Here is an 18,788-nt window from a genome sequence, read left to right as displayed (position 1 = left end):
AGACCTGTGTTGTTGAGAGGTGCTCCATCTGAATCATCTCTATACATAGCTGTGAGGAGGCGGTGGTGGTGGTGGTAATGATGAAGCTGGTTGTGTTAGAGTATGTTAGTGAGTAGGTGGTGGGGTAGGTGTGGATTAAGTGCATGTGTGATTGCCAGTATTAGAACATTGATTTGCTTGTGGTCTACAGAAGGATAAGAACTGAGCTTGTAAATCAACCATATTATATCGAGATTAGAAATGCTACACTCAATGTTCTCTCCACATGCCTCTTTTTAATTCTCTTACATCTTTTACAAACAGAAATTGGCAATTTGTGACCAGAAATATATTTTTTTGCTTAGTTGTGTGGGCAGTTGGAACATTCTGCAAGGATCTAGAAGGCCACACTTCGCTGTAATGCTGTAACGCATTCTCTCTTCATTGCTCCCCTCTTCTATCCTATCTGCTCCTCTCCTCTTTTATCTATTCCATGTCATCGTTTTATCTCTACTCCACTTAGAGGTTCTACTGGGCAACTTTTAAATCCTTCACCCCATCGCTCCAGCCCCCTTCTCAATTATCCAATTAGGCTCAGAGGGTGTTTGTCAACAGGAAGTCTCTCATTGCCATAGTGACAAATCCCTCCTCCCTTCCCTGACATTTTGTTGGCCTTTACTCCCAGCTGACATCCCTGTGCATATACAGCACAAACTCTGCCAATAATGCATATCATTATGCATTACATTCACACAAATTTGTACTCAATAAGAAATAAACACAATACATGCACATTTTACACCATCTGACCAAAGGTTCAGTCTGATATATAAACACACTGAGCTCAGAATTTACTATAAACACCATCTGACCTACGATTTTAATGAGATGAATAAACACACTGTGTGCACATTTTACTATAAACACCATCTGACCTAAGATTTAAACAGATTGCAATATCATTGATATCAGAAAATAGTCTGTTGTCTAAACAGCATATAATAGCGGTTTAAAAACATGCATTTCCATTTTTTATATTTTTAGCAGCAGTTATCTTTTACGTTGTGTGGACAGTTTATAATGAATGAACCTATAAAAGTGCTCCAAAATAACAAAATCTCTTCATGTTAAGTTATAGCTGTATGCAAAAGTTTGAAGTTTGTTGATTTTCTAACACAGTCTCAACAGGAAACAAATTTAAACATGGCATTGTCTGAAAATTGTAGTGCACAAGTTGTTTATTTGCTGAGTTTAAGATATTGAAAAAAAAACTAATGTACCACAACTTTTTCACAGGCCATATTTTATGTTTTATTATTTTTTTTCAGTATTTGAAATTCAGCAAATAATCAGTAATTGTGTATTAATAAATAAGTGTGTTCTCTGCAAAGGATGTGTATTTATTTTCATCTAGAAAATTAAGAAAACAAAACATAAAAGGGTAAAAGAAAGTGGCTAATTACCGAAAGAATGACAATACAAGTGGTGGAAATTAGCTTTCTTTGGTGGCAGGCTACACTCTACTTGATAGGGTGAGGAGTCCGGTCATCCGGGAGGAGCTCGGAATAGAGCCGCTACTCCTCCGCATTAAGAGGAGCCAGCTGAGGTGGTTCAGGCATCTGATCTGTATGCCCCCTGGACACCTCCCGGTGGGTGTGTACCAGACACAGTCTACCGGGACAAGACCCCGGGTTGTCCTAGGACCTGCTGGAGGGATTAAATCTCCAAATTGGCCTGGGAGTGGCTTGGGGTCCCCGGGAATAAACTGGAGGAAGTTGCGGGGGACAGGTTTGTCTGGGATTCTCTGCTCTCCCAACTTTATCTGGACTAAGTGGTTAATGATGATGATGAAAACAAAAAAGTTACTGTAAAGTTACTATTTTGGAGATACATGTTTGTTTTGGGGTTTTTTTCAGGACAGTGATGTTATAATTTAAGAAGAAGAGTATTTATGATATTTAAGAAACCTTAGGAACATAGTTGTAAAAGCGCTCAACAAAGAAAATCTCTTTTTGGGTTGCTTTTGGGAATCTTTTGGCTACAAGGCAAATATGACGTTTCCCTGCAAAAAATCTGCCAAGCCCAAAATGCAATGTTTTTTACTGATGTTTTTTTTTTTATTGTTCAGCTGGTCAGAGCCCAGATTTAAACCCTATAGAGAACATTTGGTCTCACATTAAACACAAGCACATTAGCTTGGTAAAGTTTGAAGCCATCAATGTTGAATTGAAAAATATTGACTGTTCTTTCTATAAAACACTATCTGCAAGTTGATTTTTGTGAGGACACAAAAATCTGATACATTTTTATAGAAAAGGCTTAAAGGTACTACATCAGACTAAATTAGTAGACTTAATGGTCTGATACTTATAAATTCTACCAATAATGTTGATAGTGCAAAATAAACCTTTCATATGTGAAAATTTGATTTGGCATACTGCAGCCCATTGGTGTTGTAACTATTTAAAATATCAATATGGCAATATATTGTTGATAAACGTGGTAATACACATCGAAATTATGAATTTATGGAAACTTACTCGGGTCTTGTTATCGCAAAATATTATATATTTTATCACATCCAGCATGTGATAAACCTATGTTATAATGGTTAGGGTTTATAATGGTTTATTAAATATAATTTGTATAAATTCCTATGTTGTAGTAGAAGTCATCTCACTTTAACATTTTACACTTGAGAAACTGAGCACACTGAGCAGTGAAGAATATTCAGTCTTACCTGCTGTTGTTGCTGTTATGTGAATTAATGAACTAGTACCTTCATTAATCTTCTACTAACCATTTTAAGTCATTTATATTAGGTAGGTGTTCAAGTTCACTGCTGTGATTTATTCAGTGTGTTGCATGCGCTGGTGAATATATTGCTCACTTGTAATTTTAGAGCCACATACTTTCTTACACACATAGGCAGTGTGTCATACTGACTACTGCCTCTGCTGCTGCCTTTGCATTAAAAATGAAAACAGTTCATTGCTGCTTGTGTGCTCTGACCAGCACCTCAGGTTGAACCACACAATGTATTACATTGTATTGTATCATATCATATCAACTTGTATCACACTGTATTGTATCATATCAAATCACATTGTTTTTTATCATATTGTATCATATTGTGAACTGTGTCAGTATTGTGTGTTGTGAAGTTGCTGCCAGTTGCCAGTCCTAGTTGCAACAGTGCTCACAAGCAAACCTTTGGCAAATATGGTATGGCCAGTGCTTTCTTTATAAATGCTTTAAGAACAATAGGATCTAAACAGGCAAATATAAGTTAAGAGTTTACTTTTTTGTGGTCAAACTGTCAAAAGTGTTTTTTGGGTTTTTTTGGTGAACAGGTTTGCACAAACATAGAAATCTTACATGTGGCTCATTCAGAGATGAACAAAAAGAAAGACAGAAGGTGTGGGAGGGTGCCAGAAGGAAGAGGAAGAACAATGGTCTAATTGTACTTTTATTAAGCATCTTTGTCAGGGTGTGTGTGTGTGTGTGTGTGTGTGTGTGTGTGTGTGTGTGTGTGTGTGTGTGTGTGTGTGTGTGTGTGTGTGTGTGTGTGTGATGTTACAGCGGCTGCCTGTTCCATGAGGGTTTTTATTGCCACCAAACCCAATTAGCCTTTCTCAGGTCTCTATGGCAACGGAGTCTGGCGCCTATGAATGCCACACAAGGCCTTGCCCAGGGCAGGCAGGCCATTGGCCATAGCTCAAGCCAATCAGATTACAGGGTCCCACGGTGCACCGGCGGACATGAGTCATTATGGGTAATTATATCTGGACATGAAGGCAGGACATGAAGTTTAGGCTGTGTTTGTATGTGTGTGTCTGCAAAGTGGTCATTTCTAACTCCTAACACCCCATTTTACTCTCTCTCTCCATGTCTCTCTCTAATGGTCATCTCTCAGGGGAAGTATGCTAAAAGGAAGAGTCGCTTTAAGCGTTCTGATGGCAGCACCTCTTCGGACACAACTTCAAACAGCTTTGTCCGGCAGGTAAGACCTCAGGCTGTCTGTCATTTTCACCACATTGTTGTCTTTACTGCAAGAACAGTCACAATTTGGAAGTGTGAGTAATGGCACAATTAATAAGGCCTTGAGGAACAAGAAGAAAAACTAATCTGATTTGAGAATGACACCCTGCTGAACAAATGAGTGCTGTTTGTGTGGGAATGTTTGTGACCCGTGCTCAGTTGTAGAAACCAAAATCGAAGAAGACCAGAGACCACATGTCTCTGACTTCAAGGAAATGAACACATATTAGTGTAATCTATTAGGGATAGTAGTAGTTAATTATAGACAAACTGCATATAGGAAACTGCATTCCCCTGATTTATTAAGCACAAAATGATATATAGGTCAGTAATGTAATAAATTATCTCTGCTGTATCAAAACTTTGCTTACTTTACAGAAAGAAAAATATTTTAACTATCAATGTACTATACAGTCCTAAAGTCTGAGACTACAAGTGAAAATACTGTTAGTTTGCATTTCTCTCTAATTTAGAAGAAAAATTTTCAGTACAAATTATAACAATTTGAGTGAAAGGCAGAATGTTTGAAATCTGTGCATGAATTTCAGATTGAGTTTGCTTTAATGACGGCATGCACTATAAAGTCCACAAGTTTGTGCAAAACCCTCTGATGTGTGGATTAAATTCACCAAGTCATCTGAACACGAGGTTCAATGGAAAGAATAAGACTTTACAGGAATCTGACCTTACGCAAAGACCTTAAAAGGGTCAGTGTCATAAATTTTCTTAAATTAATTAATTTTAGCATTTAATTTTTTTTCTCCTGAGGTCAGATTATGACATCATAATTTGTTTTTATGTCCATTTTCCAACTTCCCTTTATCAATTAGAATGAAAGAGGCAATGTGTCTTTAAGTGTGATATATGTATATCACCTCTGTTTTGATAGTCAGCCAGGTATTGTGCCTCATTTGAAAAGCAGTGAAACACTCATTGTAACTTTAGTGTGAATGGATGGAGCTAAACTTCTGTGGGCTCAGTAGGTGGATATATGTAAAGGATTTGTTTTTCCATGACAAAAACGATTTTAAAACAGACTATGTTTGTAGCTTAGTTTTTTTTATATACGGACTTTACGGGCTGAGGTGTGCATGGTATGTTTTGAAACTTGATTTCTCTAGAATTGTAGTAACCTAGAAATAATGCAGTATAATTAATATTTCTTTTCCATTTGACTTATTTTTTTCTAAATTTGAAAACTTTCTGCTGCTTATTTTCATAAACCCAGTTTTTTTCAATGTAATCTCAGACTTTTAGACATTAACAATAAGAAGTAATTGTGGACCACTTCTGTTGGTCCATTTGTCATAAATTGTACAATGTAAAAGTTGTGAAATGTGAAATGCTTACATCAGTAATCATTACAGTCAGAATCACAGTGACAGTGATAGGAACCAGACAACTGAAGAGTTCACTGCGTCTAAATGTTACATCACAAAAAATTTGTTGAATTAGTTATGAATATGCTTCCTGATGTCTGGCACATTGTTTTGAGACAATCATTTGGCCTTGATTTTAATTACCTTTCATTTCAATCATTGGATTTACATACAGGGCATTGTAAAGCAAAATAGTCCTCAGAGAAAACAAGACTTTTTTCAGATTTTCCACCATATTATCAACATTACATATAAAACTCAGAGAACACATATAGTTTCACTGGTGGTTTGTGGTTTTAGAAAATAAAATGCCTGTATTTGTGTTGTAGACATTGCAATCCCTAGTTCCTGTCACCACCACTCTCAATTGAATCAAGTATTGACAGTGTCTCTAAGATCTCAGAAGAGCATATTTTGATGTGGCCCTGGGTAGATTACCTTGATGAAAAAGCGAATGTACATTGTATTCTGTCTGTAATTGTTCATTGTAGTTGTTCTCATCCTTCCCTGAGTTTATTTATTTATTCGGGGAACAGTCTGCAGTGTGGAAAAGAGTAGAAGGCCTTCTCTTAATGTTAGCTGGCCATTTATGACCTATGTTTACCTGTTTAACAGCAGATCTGTTGGTCCACAGCCTCACAGACACCGTGTTCCATCACCTACACAGATCCTGCACCTGTAGCTCTTGCCCTCATGTGGGCTTGACATTTGAAGAAAGGTTCCTGTGTCACGCTGAAATGCTTCCTCCCTTTCCTTGCGTCCTTTCCTCCACGCCCCTGCTGCATGACATTTGCCCGCCAGCAAGGGATGTCGCACTAAAAAGCCTCCCCTCTGCTTCCCAACATAGGAAATTTTACCCCCCTTACACACACAGGAAAGGTTATGCCAGGTCCAAACACACAAACGCACGAAGAAGCACAGTGCCAGCAGAAGTGCCCCCTAGCCGCACCCATTTGATTCTGGAGTGAAGCCAGAGAAGTGATCAGTTCATTTTGTGGAAGAGTAGCTTAGTTCCTCGCTGCCCCTGATGACTACAGATTAATGTCACTTGCATATGTCTGTTTGGTGATGTGCGCCTAATTGAGCAGTAAGTGCTCTCTTCTGAACACATTCTTATGATATTGCATGAGTAGCAGCTTAAAAAGATGCAATAAATGGCTGAATGTGTCACAGAAGAAGCTTGTGTTAGTCATCACAGGTTAGTAGCTGTTTTGTGATAGTGGAAACATACAAAATGAGTAGGAATTGGCTATGATTAAACATTGGGGAAGAATTGGAGTAAGACTGAATAAATAATGTAAAAGACAGGCGCCTAAGCATATTGTTTATTACCACTTATCTTGGCAATAAGTTTGTGTTAGCTGGTAAAATCACAATATATCATTACTTGCACTATCATAAAATGCAAATAAGCATAAATACAGCAAAAAAGATCAAAGTAATCCTAAACATGAATTTAGTCATTGATCCATACAACCTTGCTCCACATCTCAGATGTCAAGTTTCAGTGTTCTAGTGCCAATAGTCTTCTTTATTGTCTATTCTTTTTCTCAGTAACAGCTTCTTGACAGATACACATCCTTTCCGACTCATATAGCCTGTTAATAGCTTGCATAAATGGGCGCGGCCCACCAGTGGGCCCAAAGTTTCATTACACACTTCTATAAGCTAAGAATAGCTCAGCACGTTAGCACTGAAGTCCCAGTAGTTACTGAATTATAAGCCTTAGTATGTAATAAGCCTGAGATTTTAAGCATTTAACATGGGTTTTGTGTTCGGATCAAATCTGGATATACTTTGGCCAGATTTACACTTTTTACATCATTTACACTTTTCACTATAATGCATGCCCAGTTTGAACAGATGAGATCTGATTCTACTATTCCTGTGTAAAAAAGCATGTGAACACAGCCCTATTTCTGTTTTGCTTTTGTTAGCTTGGATTGCATGAAGGCTCTTAGATTGGAGATAACTTCAGCGTTGTGTATCCTCTTATCTTTTCATTTCTTTATTCTCTCACCATCTCATCAGTGCATTCCTTTTACACTTCTGTTAAATATGGTTAAGAAATCTGAACACGATTTGATCACCAGAAATGCACGTCAACACATGGTCACACAGTTGAAGGATGGACAGAATCACCTGTAGTTTTCTGAAGCAAGAGTGAAGCTTGATGTTCTCTATCTCAATGATGAAAGCTTTAAGTGCTGTTCATCTGATAGGAACAGTTTTGTTGGTCTAGCTGGTCTTACACAGTTATTATTACTATGTACTGATATTATGGGTTGTCTTAGTGTTCAAATCTCACACATGAAAATGAATTGGGTTTTTGTCAGATAGTTTATTACACTGTCATGCACACATAAACATGCATATACTTTCCCTATTTTATCCATGGGATGTGAAGCAGATATTTACATTTCACACTGAGCTCAGAATGGAATCCCTGACATTTCCTACAGTAAAAGCACGAATGGCCACAGAAGGGGGTCCGTACGCAATGCATGACTCTAGACCCACCATCTGTGTCTCGTGTTTTTGGAGCCAAGATAACGTCAGGCTTTCGTACTGTAGTGTTAGTATCAGCACTGAGTAAAATGATGCACTCAATTGACTTGATTCAAATCTGTTCATCATTTTCACATTGAAAGACGGAAATTTGATTTTGTGATACGTTTTATTTATTTGGAAATTATGCACTCAGTTCAGTGCATCGCTCTTTTTTCAGTGTGTGCATGAACTCATGAACTCTTTTTTCTTGAAATGAAGTAAATGGCATGCAGAAGAAGCTGAAATGGATGGAGGTTCAGAATTCAGCTCATTCATTAGAGCAGCTAATAGAGTGACACATGGAATTGTTTAAGGCTATATTGTTGACTGGTTGTGGAAATGTATGTGTATGTGATTGAAAGAGCATTATTATGTGGCTAAACACTTTGAGTGGTATTGATTTGCATAATCCGCCTGAGCAAGCGTGTACAGTATGTACGTGCGGCTCCCCCATCTTTGGCAGCTAAAAGCATTGGAAAAAAAAACGTGTAGCCCTTGGTATCATACACACCCACGCATGTACACACAGATGAACACACGTAGACACACAGTAGTGCTGTTATACCGGCCCAGGTTGCCATGGTGACAGGGGCTCTGAATCTCCCCCATAACACACTGCTCTGTAGGAAGAGCAGAAGGGAAATGGATCTGCGTGAGTGTGTGTGCGCGCACGTGCTGGTGTGTGACGACCCAGGAGAGTAATGGTAGAGTAATGTTGGAGTCATTCAAATCCAATAGGGTTATATATCAGGGTCACTATCACTTTCAGTGATGTTGGATCAGACCGACATTCCGGCTGCCGGCTGGCTGGCTGGCCGGCTGGCTAACTATGGGCGGCAGATAAAGGACAGGCCAGTGTTTGATCAAGGCCTTAACTGGCAGCTGCACAACAAAACAGCACATCACCATTTATGAATCACTCACAGCTGATACTACATAATTACCTGCTAGTTTATGGCAAAGGATTTGTGTATGCATCTGTGTGTGCAGAGAAAAGGGGAGAAAGAGAAAGTATAATGGGAAAGACAGCAGATTGAACATTAACACAGTTTTTCTGATTTGTTTTAACATGCTTGCTGTCTGAAATGTACTTCTTTGAATTTGCACTGGAGCTATGAGGCTAATATAGCTAAAAAGATTTTAAACATCAATTAACATTGTAAACTGTATGATTAACAAATCATCACACACATGCCTAAAACCATGACAAGTTAAATAATCTTACGAAATGATTTGCTTGTGTGAAATATACTGTTATCTATAAGATAGAGATCACCCTTCATTAATATAATATCAAATCAAAACAACTGTTAAAGCATCACGATGTAGAATTTGGGGATTTAGAGGCCTCTCTGGTGGAAATATGTAATTGCATGCAATGTGCAGAAAAACATTTTGTAAGATCAGGTGTGCTTCGCGCTCCCACAGGTGGTTGTCTGACTTTTGTTAGTGCATTAATAGTATTTGAACAGAATTCAATCAATACTTGGTGAAGAATGTCTTCCAAGAATGTGAGTCAATTGTCTACTATTGTCATTATATCTTCATGAATATAATGTTGATTTTGCTTTTGGGACCTAAATACCAATCTGGACCTTCTTTTTGAGCCTGTGCTTGTGATGTTAATATGTAAAAATGTATATTGTGATCCAAAAACCTCTGACTTTAAAATGATTATTTCAGGCTTTACAGGGAAAATATGCTCACCATATTTTAATATGTTTTTCCATAAGGCTACTTCTTTCAGTTTTACCAAAAAAAAAAAACATTCTTCAGTATGTAGAGCATCCAGCCTTTACCATTATTATGGTTTCAGAAAAAATCTGAATCTTTCAAAGAAATCTGCAGGAATGCTTTTGCACACCTTTAAAGTTCAGTCTTAGAAATTGGTTGTATTTTCTGCCTCTCATGATCCAAAAAATCCCAAGTACATTTAGTGATGTTGAGGACTGGACTCAGGGGTGCACAGTTCATTGTTCTGAGAACACCAGCAGCTTTGTTATCTGTTTCTTTTTCTCAGTAATGGCTACTTGACAGCTATACATCTTTTCAGACTCATAGTGCTGTCTCATAGAGTTGTCTTTTCATGGTGAGGAAAGATGGAAAGAAAAACCTGTGGATTTTTTCAGGTCTGCAATGAAAGTTGTGCTAGATCTTTTCTTTTTTCTCAAAGATTAAAGTATTGTTTCATTAAGTATTGTTTCAAGTATTGTTTTTCTGATTTGGTCAGTTTTGGTGGTTTACTGGGTCTTGCACTGACTTTCTAAATAATGTTTCCAACTCCAGTTTTGGAAAACCCTAGTTTTTGTTTGTTTTTCCACTCACTCCCTCCTTCTGCAAGAGGATTGTCTTACACATTTCTTTAGAAAGATCTCATTAAAAAAAGAACAACTTGTACTTAATGGCTTTATTTGGCTTGAAATTAAATAAAGAAATAAATAAACTTTTGCAGTGTAAAAGTTCAAAATTTCAGGTGGTTACTGTTTTGGCTGTGCAGAGCTCTTTTTTCCAGTTTGTTACATAATTTTTTTTAATTTTAGATGAATTAACAATAGGATTTGAGGAAAGCATGTGATGGCTTATGCAATTTGCACAATGTGAAAGCTTCCAGAACTTGCTTGCCTTGCAGCTCCAGTGCAAAGCTAATGAAGCAAACATCTTTGTTTAGGTTAAGAGGAAAACTTTTGACTTTGACCAAAATAACAATACACTGAAAAAAGTGTGACTCCGAAATTCCTTGATTCAAATGTGTGCATTAATCCCACATCAATGATATCACACAGTTATTGTCATTCATTTGACTTCCTTTTGGAATTATGTTGATATATTTTATTCATGTGGAACTAATGTACACATTTGAATCAAGTAAATATAAAGCAGCATTTTTAGAGTGCTTCTCAGCAACCTGTTAAAGTCCTAAATGTGGAATAAGAGATCAGAGAGATGTCAAACAAATACACACAGAGAGACAAGCAAAGAGAAATGGAGACAAAAATGAGACTGAGGGAAAAAAGATGTGTTGTGGAGAAGAGATATTTCTAGAAGCAGAAAGAGAAAGTGACAGAATTTCCTGGTGAAAATCCTGGCAGAGGAATGAAGATTGCCCTGTAGCGGCACCTCAGAATTTCCTCCACTTGTTAAATGTGAGAAGTTCTGAGATACATTTTCAGAGCTTGTGGTTATTTGTGTCTGTATATTTAAAGCAATTGAAAGTCATAATTGAATAGTATCTTCACAAACTTGTCATGTCAAGTTGTTCAGTTTTCTCAAATAGACTAGAATGTGGATTCTGAATGATATACTGTTTTATGTAAAATGGGGCTAGCTACAAACACCAGTAGCAGACACCCAAGTGAAGCCAGACAGCAGTATGTGAAAGGTTGGAATTTTAATTTCATGTTCATGTTGAAATGCAAAGATAATTCATTTTCTCCCCGATAATTCAGTTTCCCCATGATGTGGTGCTATTAGGAATTAAGTAGTATTTTAATGTATTACTGAGAATGAGGAAACCCACACCAGCAGGAATGGATGAATGGTTGCAGTCACACATTTCCAGGCAAAATAGTTTTAAGTGAAAAGTTTATTATATATAGCTAGAATCAGTGTTACTCAGTTTAATGCCTGATTCAAAGGTAAAGTTGTTCATTCTAGTGAGGTTATAGGCTAAAGATTGCAAGGGCGGTAAGTATAGAACGAGTGTCTCAGCTTCTGAATCCAAAGATGTTTTAAGACTGACTTTTTTTCTTTCCAAAAGGGAAACAGTTTAATCTTAAATGGCTTTACATAACATTACAGCCCCAAACTAGACAATGTTTGGTCATTTTATACTTTGCCAGGGCCTTTGTTTCCACACATTTGGGTTTGTTGTATGGTTTTTCCTGATTACCTGATAGACTAAACCTACCATAAACACTAGGATTGTCCTGTGTTGCTGTTTGCACAACTAAGCTTGAGAAGGTGGCTTTGGAAGTGGGAAATAATAGCAAATAATTGATTGCAACTTCTATGAACTCTAGAGCCCAATCACATTTCTTATTTTTACCCCTTCCCCCTTGTTTTTGAGTGTCACTTTGAGTTACAAGAGGTAGTGGTTGAAATCTTCCCTACAAAATGGAACAAGCCTCAAATAAAAAAGAACATTACTTCATTAACAGGCTACTAGTAGCGTTCTGTCCCAGCCGGTCTGCAGTAATAGCAGGGGAGGGTAAATTTCAGCAATCTCACTGCTGGGCTTTAGTTACATTTTGGGAATCACATGCCTTCAATGAGTGGGGATACAACAACTATGCATCATCATCCACCCCTAATTTGGTGATGTGAAGCTGAAGTCATCTATTTGCTGGCATTTTCCTGTGGAACAGGGAATTTATCTAGCTAGTTACCAAGACATTAGTGTAATACTATTTTTTAGTGTAATACTTTTTTTAATGCTTGTTGTGAAGAAAAGGGTCATAATACATTGAAACAACATTAAACTAAGATAATACAATGGTTATTATAATTTTTTTAACAGAGAAAAGACTTCTTTGGTTGCTTGTGTAGCCATCTTGCGTTTTTTTTTGTCTATTTGGAGAGCCATGTAGCTCTAACATTTTGCCCTACCCCTTTATTACAACAAAAATCGGTATTCCCAACCCCTAGACATAAACTCACAAAACAGAGGCATAAGGGCTAAAGTGGTAGGGGCAGATGGGATTGGGTTTAGAACATGACAAAATATTTGAATGGAAACACAAGGGTTTTTGCATTCATGCAAGTATGAGCTTTGCAGAGTTTTCAGTTTCTATAAGAATTGAGGGATTAATTATGACAGCAGTTAAATGATATGTATGTCCTGTACGTACATTATATTTAATGCATTAAATATTTGTGGTATTTGCGTCTATTATCAGTAATTCTGTCACTGACTCATCTGACTGGCATATTAACTAGTCTCTATCTATCTGAAGCCTTTGTGAGTCACACTGCTGATACACTGTTTGAGTAAGTGGGAGAGCTTGCGCTGCTTAGAAACTCTCCTACTAGAGGTAATAATAGATGCAATGCATCAGGTGTCCATTTGTCATGAGAGGGGCTGTAAACGAGGGTTTTCTCACTTCCTCCCTCTCCACTGCACACACACTCCACACACATGCACACACACACACGCACGTTGGGCTGACGACTACATTCCCAGCTACACTTTAGTACACACCACCTCATACCACTGCTAAATATGAGAGAGAGCAAAAGAGAGAGGGAGGGAGGGAATGGAGGGAAATAGAGACGAGAGAGAGAGAGAATGAAAGAGAAAGAGAGAGAGCCAGGACAGCGAGAGACAGAGAGTAGAGAGACAGAGAGAGAGAGAGAGAGAGAGAGAGGGAGAAGAGAGAGAGTGAGACAGGCGAAACAAAAAAAGAGAGACAAGAGAAAGAGAGAGAGAGAAGAGAGGCACGAAAGAGAAAGAAAGGGAGAAAAGACAGGGAGAGACAGGAGGAAAAAGAGAATAGGGACATGCAGGAGAGACAGAGAGGAGGAAGAGTGAGAAAGACATAAGAGAGAAAGAGAGATGATGAGAGAAGGAAAAAGAGTGAGATGGGAGAGAGAGAAAGAGGTGAGGAGATGTGCCTCTGCCTGCAGCAGCTAAATTTAACCCCCAGTCTGCAAATGTAGCACAAGTTCTGCAATTTGACCCCCCCAATAAGGCCCCCCCCTCCAATCTCTCTCCCTGAACTGAGTTCAGGTTCCATGTCAGTGTGGTGGGTATGAGAGAGAGATAGAGAGAGAGAGAGAGAGAGAGAGGGAGAGAGGGAGAGAGAGAGAGAGAGAGAGAGAGAGAGAGAGAGAGAGAGAGAGAGAGAGAGAGAGAGACAGTGGAGGAATGTGGGTTGGGGGCTTGAGGTTAGCAGAGTAATTTGCCGTTCTCTGACACACACTTAGAACTTTTTGGACGCGCGCTCTCACACACACCCTTGTGTGACTGACACACATCTCACGTTTGGAGCAGACTAGGACTTTCTAGGTGTGACGTGTGGCTGCCGTGGCAAGGAAAGAGTGCCATGGAGACAAATGAACGGATTCATAGGACCGTAACGGTAAGAAGGAACCGGAAAGCCTCCACTAATATGAAAGCGTGTGCTTTTATTTTTATAAATTTATGTGGAATTGAGCAGAATTATCGCACTCAAGTACACATTTGAAAAGTTTTTGTGGTCTATTTATTTTCCTCCTCTCTGCCACTCTCTTTCTCTGGTGGTGTGATTCCATTTTGGGCTGGGCAGCTGCATAGGCCCTGTGGGTTTAAATTAGACCTCCAGCACTGAACAGGGACCCCTCTGCTACCACTTGCCCAGACACAGTGTTCTTTCTGTAGGCCACTGGCCCTCTGAACACCCCTGGCTCACTGGAGTGTGATTTTTAATCCAAATCAGTCTCAGGCTGCTGTCTGTGTAATTACCTATAATTAAGTTATTCTAGATTTGATTGGAAAGTAATGCAGTGGGATGTAAATTACTGCAATTGAGATTTATTTGAGGGAAAATAGGGCTTCCATGTGCATGTTTCTGTGATAACATAGTTTTTAAAAAAGCATTTGGTAGTTAAAACAGTGTATGAGTGATAATTGAAATAGAAAAAAGATGAATCATGCAAAATCCAGAGGAGCAGCGCTTGGCTTGACATAAATGAAGATGTGTCATCTAAGCTTGTGTTTGTAACATGATGATTTTCTGATCAGCTTCAGACTGTATTAGCTGCCCCTGTTAACCCTTCCAAGTGGAGTTATTATTACTGCTACTCAAAAGCAAATGCAATGCACATAAGCAATGACATAATTAATTAGTCAGTTACATAATGATTATATTCACATTAGATTTATATTCCCTGTCAACAGGTTTGAAAGTGCATGTCTGCATTTTTTCAGTTTTAACTGTCAAAAAATAAGAACACAATGAAAGATATCTCCTCTTCTCTATAAAAGCACAAAAGTGTTATCAATTAAAGTTTAGAATCTGCAATTTCAAAAGAATTTTTCCACTTGTTTCAATGAGGTACAAGTGAGGAATTCGTATTGTTTATTGATACCATGCTTTTGTTTTGGTGGTAATAATTTCAACATCTGAGGATTTTAAATATCACCTTCTCGTTAATCTATGCCCTCACTCTACTGTAACCCTGTTATTAATGTGCAAATAATATAAATGCTGAAGAGACAAAATCCATTAAAACCGGACTGCTTAACTGGCGGACTTGATAAGTGGACTTCTGTGTTTTGGACGTTTTTGTTGTTTTGGCTCTTTGCACTTGAATCAGTGCTGTGACAATGAGACTTACAGAAAAGCAGCTTATGTAGGTTCACGGTGTGACAGATTGTCATTTATAACCAGTGTTAAAAACTAGTATGTCCTGCTAGAGTCGACTCCTAAACTACACATTTTTTTTTATTTCACACACTTTCCAAAACCGCTCTGTAACTGTAACCTTTTTTGCACGCCATTTCATGTGAGTTTCTGATGTTGACCAAATGAAAAATGAAGGGTTTCCAGCATAATGGGTCAGTCCTTAGTGCTTTCCTGACTATCCATTGGACGGTATCACATGAAATGTAGACAGACATATGAATCAACAAACAACACATGGTGAGAGGCGGATGACGTGTTTCTCACTCTCTCTTCATAGCCTCATTACTCTGGATGTAAGTCACGTATGAGATTATGATTTAGGCATGCAGTATGCTTAAAGCTAAACCAGTGACTATAGACTTCCCCATTTGGTGTTTGGACTGTTATGTTGTTTTGGCTCTTTGCACTGTGGATTTGAATTGGTGCTGACAGTATTAGTTACAGATAAGCAGCTTTCATTTACATCACGCATCTTTTTACTATTGTCAGATTAACTATACAGGAATCGTAGCATATTTTGTTCCTGTTCACCCCCAGATTTTCATGATTAATAGGAAACTTTGGTGATGATTTGTGTTAATAGGACAGGTCATATAGCGATGGACACTGTCCAGGAGGACTGCTGTCTATTTTGCTGGGGCTGGTATGAGACAGTTCTGGCTTCAGTTGACTTTGTCCAGCAAAAACTGATGCAGAATGGCAAGTGATTGATTCTGAGCTACAGCATGCAGAGCTTAGAGCCTGTGGCGGATGATAAATTGCATAATCAGTTTGTGACACGAAACACCTCTGTCATCAGTCTCTCTCTCTCTCTCTCTCTCTCTCTCTCTCGCTTGCTTGTTTGTTCACTCGGTCTCTCTCTCTCTCTCTCTCTCTCTCTCTCTCTCGCTTGCTTGTTTGTTCACTCGGTCTCTCTCTCTCTCTCTCTCTCTCTCTCTCGCTTGCTTGTTTGTTCACTCAGTCTCTCTCTCTCTCTCTCTCTCTGTCCAGGTATTCCTCAAATAGTGCTGGTAAATATAATCTTTTTCATAATTGCAGCAGAGATTTCCCAAGGTCATTCCATTTCAGAACACTTGTCTTTTATGTTTTCAGCGTTTTGGCCTCAATGCACACAAAGCCGAGTTTTCTCTGGAGTGACAGCTCGTTGTATATTTGAGCGAAATCTCACTGATGATTCATATCTGAAAAGACGGTGTTTAGTGAATCAAATTAGCACTGCAATATTTGAGTTCCTGCCTCCCTCAAAAGGACTCACAGATCTGCCATGACAGTAAAAAAAGAATGTTTAAATTATAATCACATAAATTGTTGCTCTTGCTAATCGCAACGTCTCATGCTTGTCACATTGAAATGGCAGCTGTCACACAAACGTTTAACACACTGTCACAAGTCTCCTAAAAGCAGGCTGGCTTGTCATGTCTCTTTAGTGCATGCAGGCCTATATAAACAGCAGGCACCTCCAGTTCTTTTCCTTAAAGGGGAGTTCCACTGATTCCACTATTTAGACATTTCTGTATAATTCAGTGGTTAAGATGTAAATAAAATTATTGAGAACTGTTTGATGTAAAATGCTTATTTCTAGTGAAAAATACAGAGCAGGAGTTGTTCATAGTGGTAGTGATAGGAACCAGATGTCTGAACTGTTTAATATCTCTGAAAGCACCTGACAGAAACTTATTTCACAAAATGGTTATGAATATGTCACCTGATGATGCCTAAAACATAGTTATTGAAAGCTTTTGTGGTAGAAAGATGCATACAGAGTGTAATAAAAGAGAACTTTTTTTTGTTCAGATTAACGTTAGTTTACCATTATCACCATGACATATAAATGCTCAGAAGTCATGTGTAGGTTCACTGGTCATTTATGATGGCAAATAAATTGGCTATATTTGTGTTATAAACATCCAAAGCCCTTTAAATGTTTTTTTTTTTCCCACAAAGCAGGATGATACCCTAAGTCCAAAAATAAGTTTAGTCTAATGAGAATGTACCTCAGCTCTTTTTCTTATTGGACAGGCTAGACTTTAGGATTAAATTATCTGGCTAAAGTGAGAAATCCTTCTTTGTGAAATACCCCCCATGAATTGTTCAAGCTGGATTTCTCAGTTCGTCGAATAACTTAAGCCGAAGGTTATGACTGGACAATTTGGCTTAGGTTGTTTGGTTAAGTTAAACCCCTTGCTTTCTTAAAAACTTTAACTTACAGTGGAACACAATTGCTATGCATAGAAAACGACGCATTTTGAAGATGTAATTTTCTATAATGACAGGGAGTCCACCATACATTTCAATTAAACAAAATTAGTATTTTTATAAGCTTACTGTTGTGTTGTTGCAACCATGATGTTTCAGGCAAATGAATTCAATGTAGCACAGAAGGCCTTGAATAGATATAGTAAAAGCTGTAATATAATACTGTAAAATCTAAAACTTCCAATATGTTCAAGTAGATACTGTATCTTCATGTTGCCAGACAATGCCTTATAGTAAATTAAGAATTACTGTGGATTTGTTATTCTGATCAGTTGCTTCTGCTCCAGTGAAACTGGACATCTTTATTATCAAATTGCCAGGAAATTAGTGTACATGAATCACTATCTTTAAGTGTACATTGTAACATAGTAATGAGAAACAATGTTAAAAGCTATACAGAGTGGTTAGTTCTTGAACATTTAAATTTTAAATAATCTGGAAGCAGTGTTAAATATTTACTAGGTGTTATATGCATAAGGCAGCTAAAGTTTTTTTCAGAGATATTTTTAGAATTATAAAAACTCCAAAGGAAATGTTTGAAAATCAAAACATTCTTACACAGTTTTAAATCATGCATTGTATTTGTAGGTGTAATGCTTACAATACAGTAATGACTTCTGAGGTTTAAGCTAAGCTTTTGAGGTTTAGGCAATACATCGTGAAAGACAAGAAATAAAAGCAAAGAAGTTTCAAACACTTTAGCAAAAGAGTTTTAATTTCACTAATTCTTTCCACCAAAAATAGGACTTTTCCTATGTGTATAGAACCATGGAACTGTTCCAATATCAGGTTCAAGCTCAGCTTTGCCAATGTTTATCAGACTATTGTGAATGTGGTTTGGTTCCAGACAGTCTGTAAAGCATTTCACAGCCCATCTTGCTGAATTGTATAATGTTTGTCCCTGTGTTTGAATGCATAGCAGGTGATCAGCTGAGCCATGAGCTGATTGTGATCAGCTGGTGATTTGAGCTTTTGGCCTGAGTCTGACTTTGTGGCCTGCTTGAACTAGCACTATACACAATTTTGTGTAATTGTTCTGCAGTCACAGCTGCTGACCAAAAAGCGTGCTTAGGGGCAACAGGTTTATAATTTAATGTAGTCCTGCTGTCATACTCTTCTTTGAATCTGAACAAATGGGCTGCAGGTCAGATATTGTCTAAGTTATCTAATGTAATCATGTTTGTTTTTGTATGTGCTAAAG

General features: G+C 37.9%; 1 protein-coding gene across 3 annotated transcripts in view; it reads left to right on the top strand.

Moving 5' to 3' along the window:
* The window catches only part of cacnb1 (calcium channel, voltage-dependent, beta 1 subunit), a 51,828-nt gene that overhangs the window by 1,836 nt on the left and 31,204 nt on the right, over positions 1 to 18,788 (top strand). For all 3 annotated transcript variants that reach the window (XM_017686601.2, XM_017686597.2, XM_037544712.1), the window contains exon 2: positions 3,896 to 3,982. In XM_017686601.2, coding sequence (XP_017542090.1) covers positions 3,896 to 3,982 — 87 coding nt within the window. The remainder of the gene's footprint in view (positions 1 to 3,895; positions 3,983 to 18,788) is intronic.

Source organism: Pygocentrus nattereri, chromosome 14 (assembly GCF_015220715.1).
Source record: "Pygocentrus nattereri isolate fPygNat1 chromosome 14, fPygNat1.pri, whole genome shotgun sequence".
Lineage (NCBI taxonomy): Eukaryota > Metazoa > Chordata > Actinopteri > Characiformes > Serrasalmidae > Pygocentrus > Pygocentrus nattereri.
Note: the sequence above shows the minus strand (reverse complement) of the source record. Positions and strands in the feature narration are given on the sequence as shown.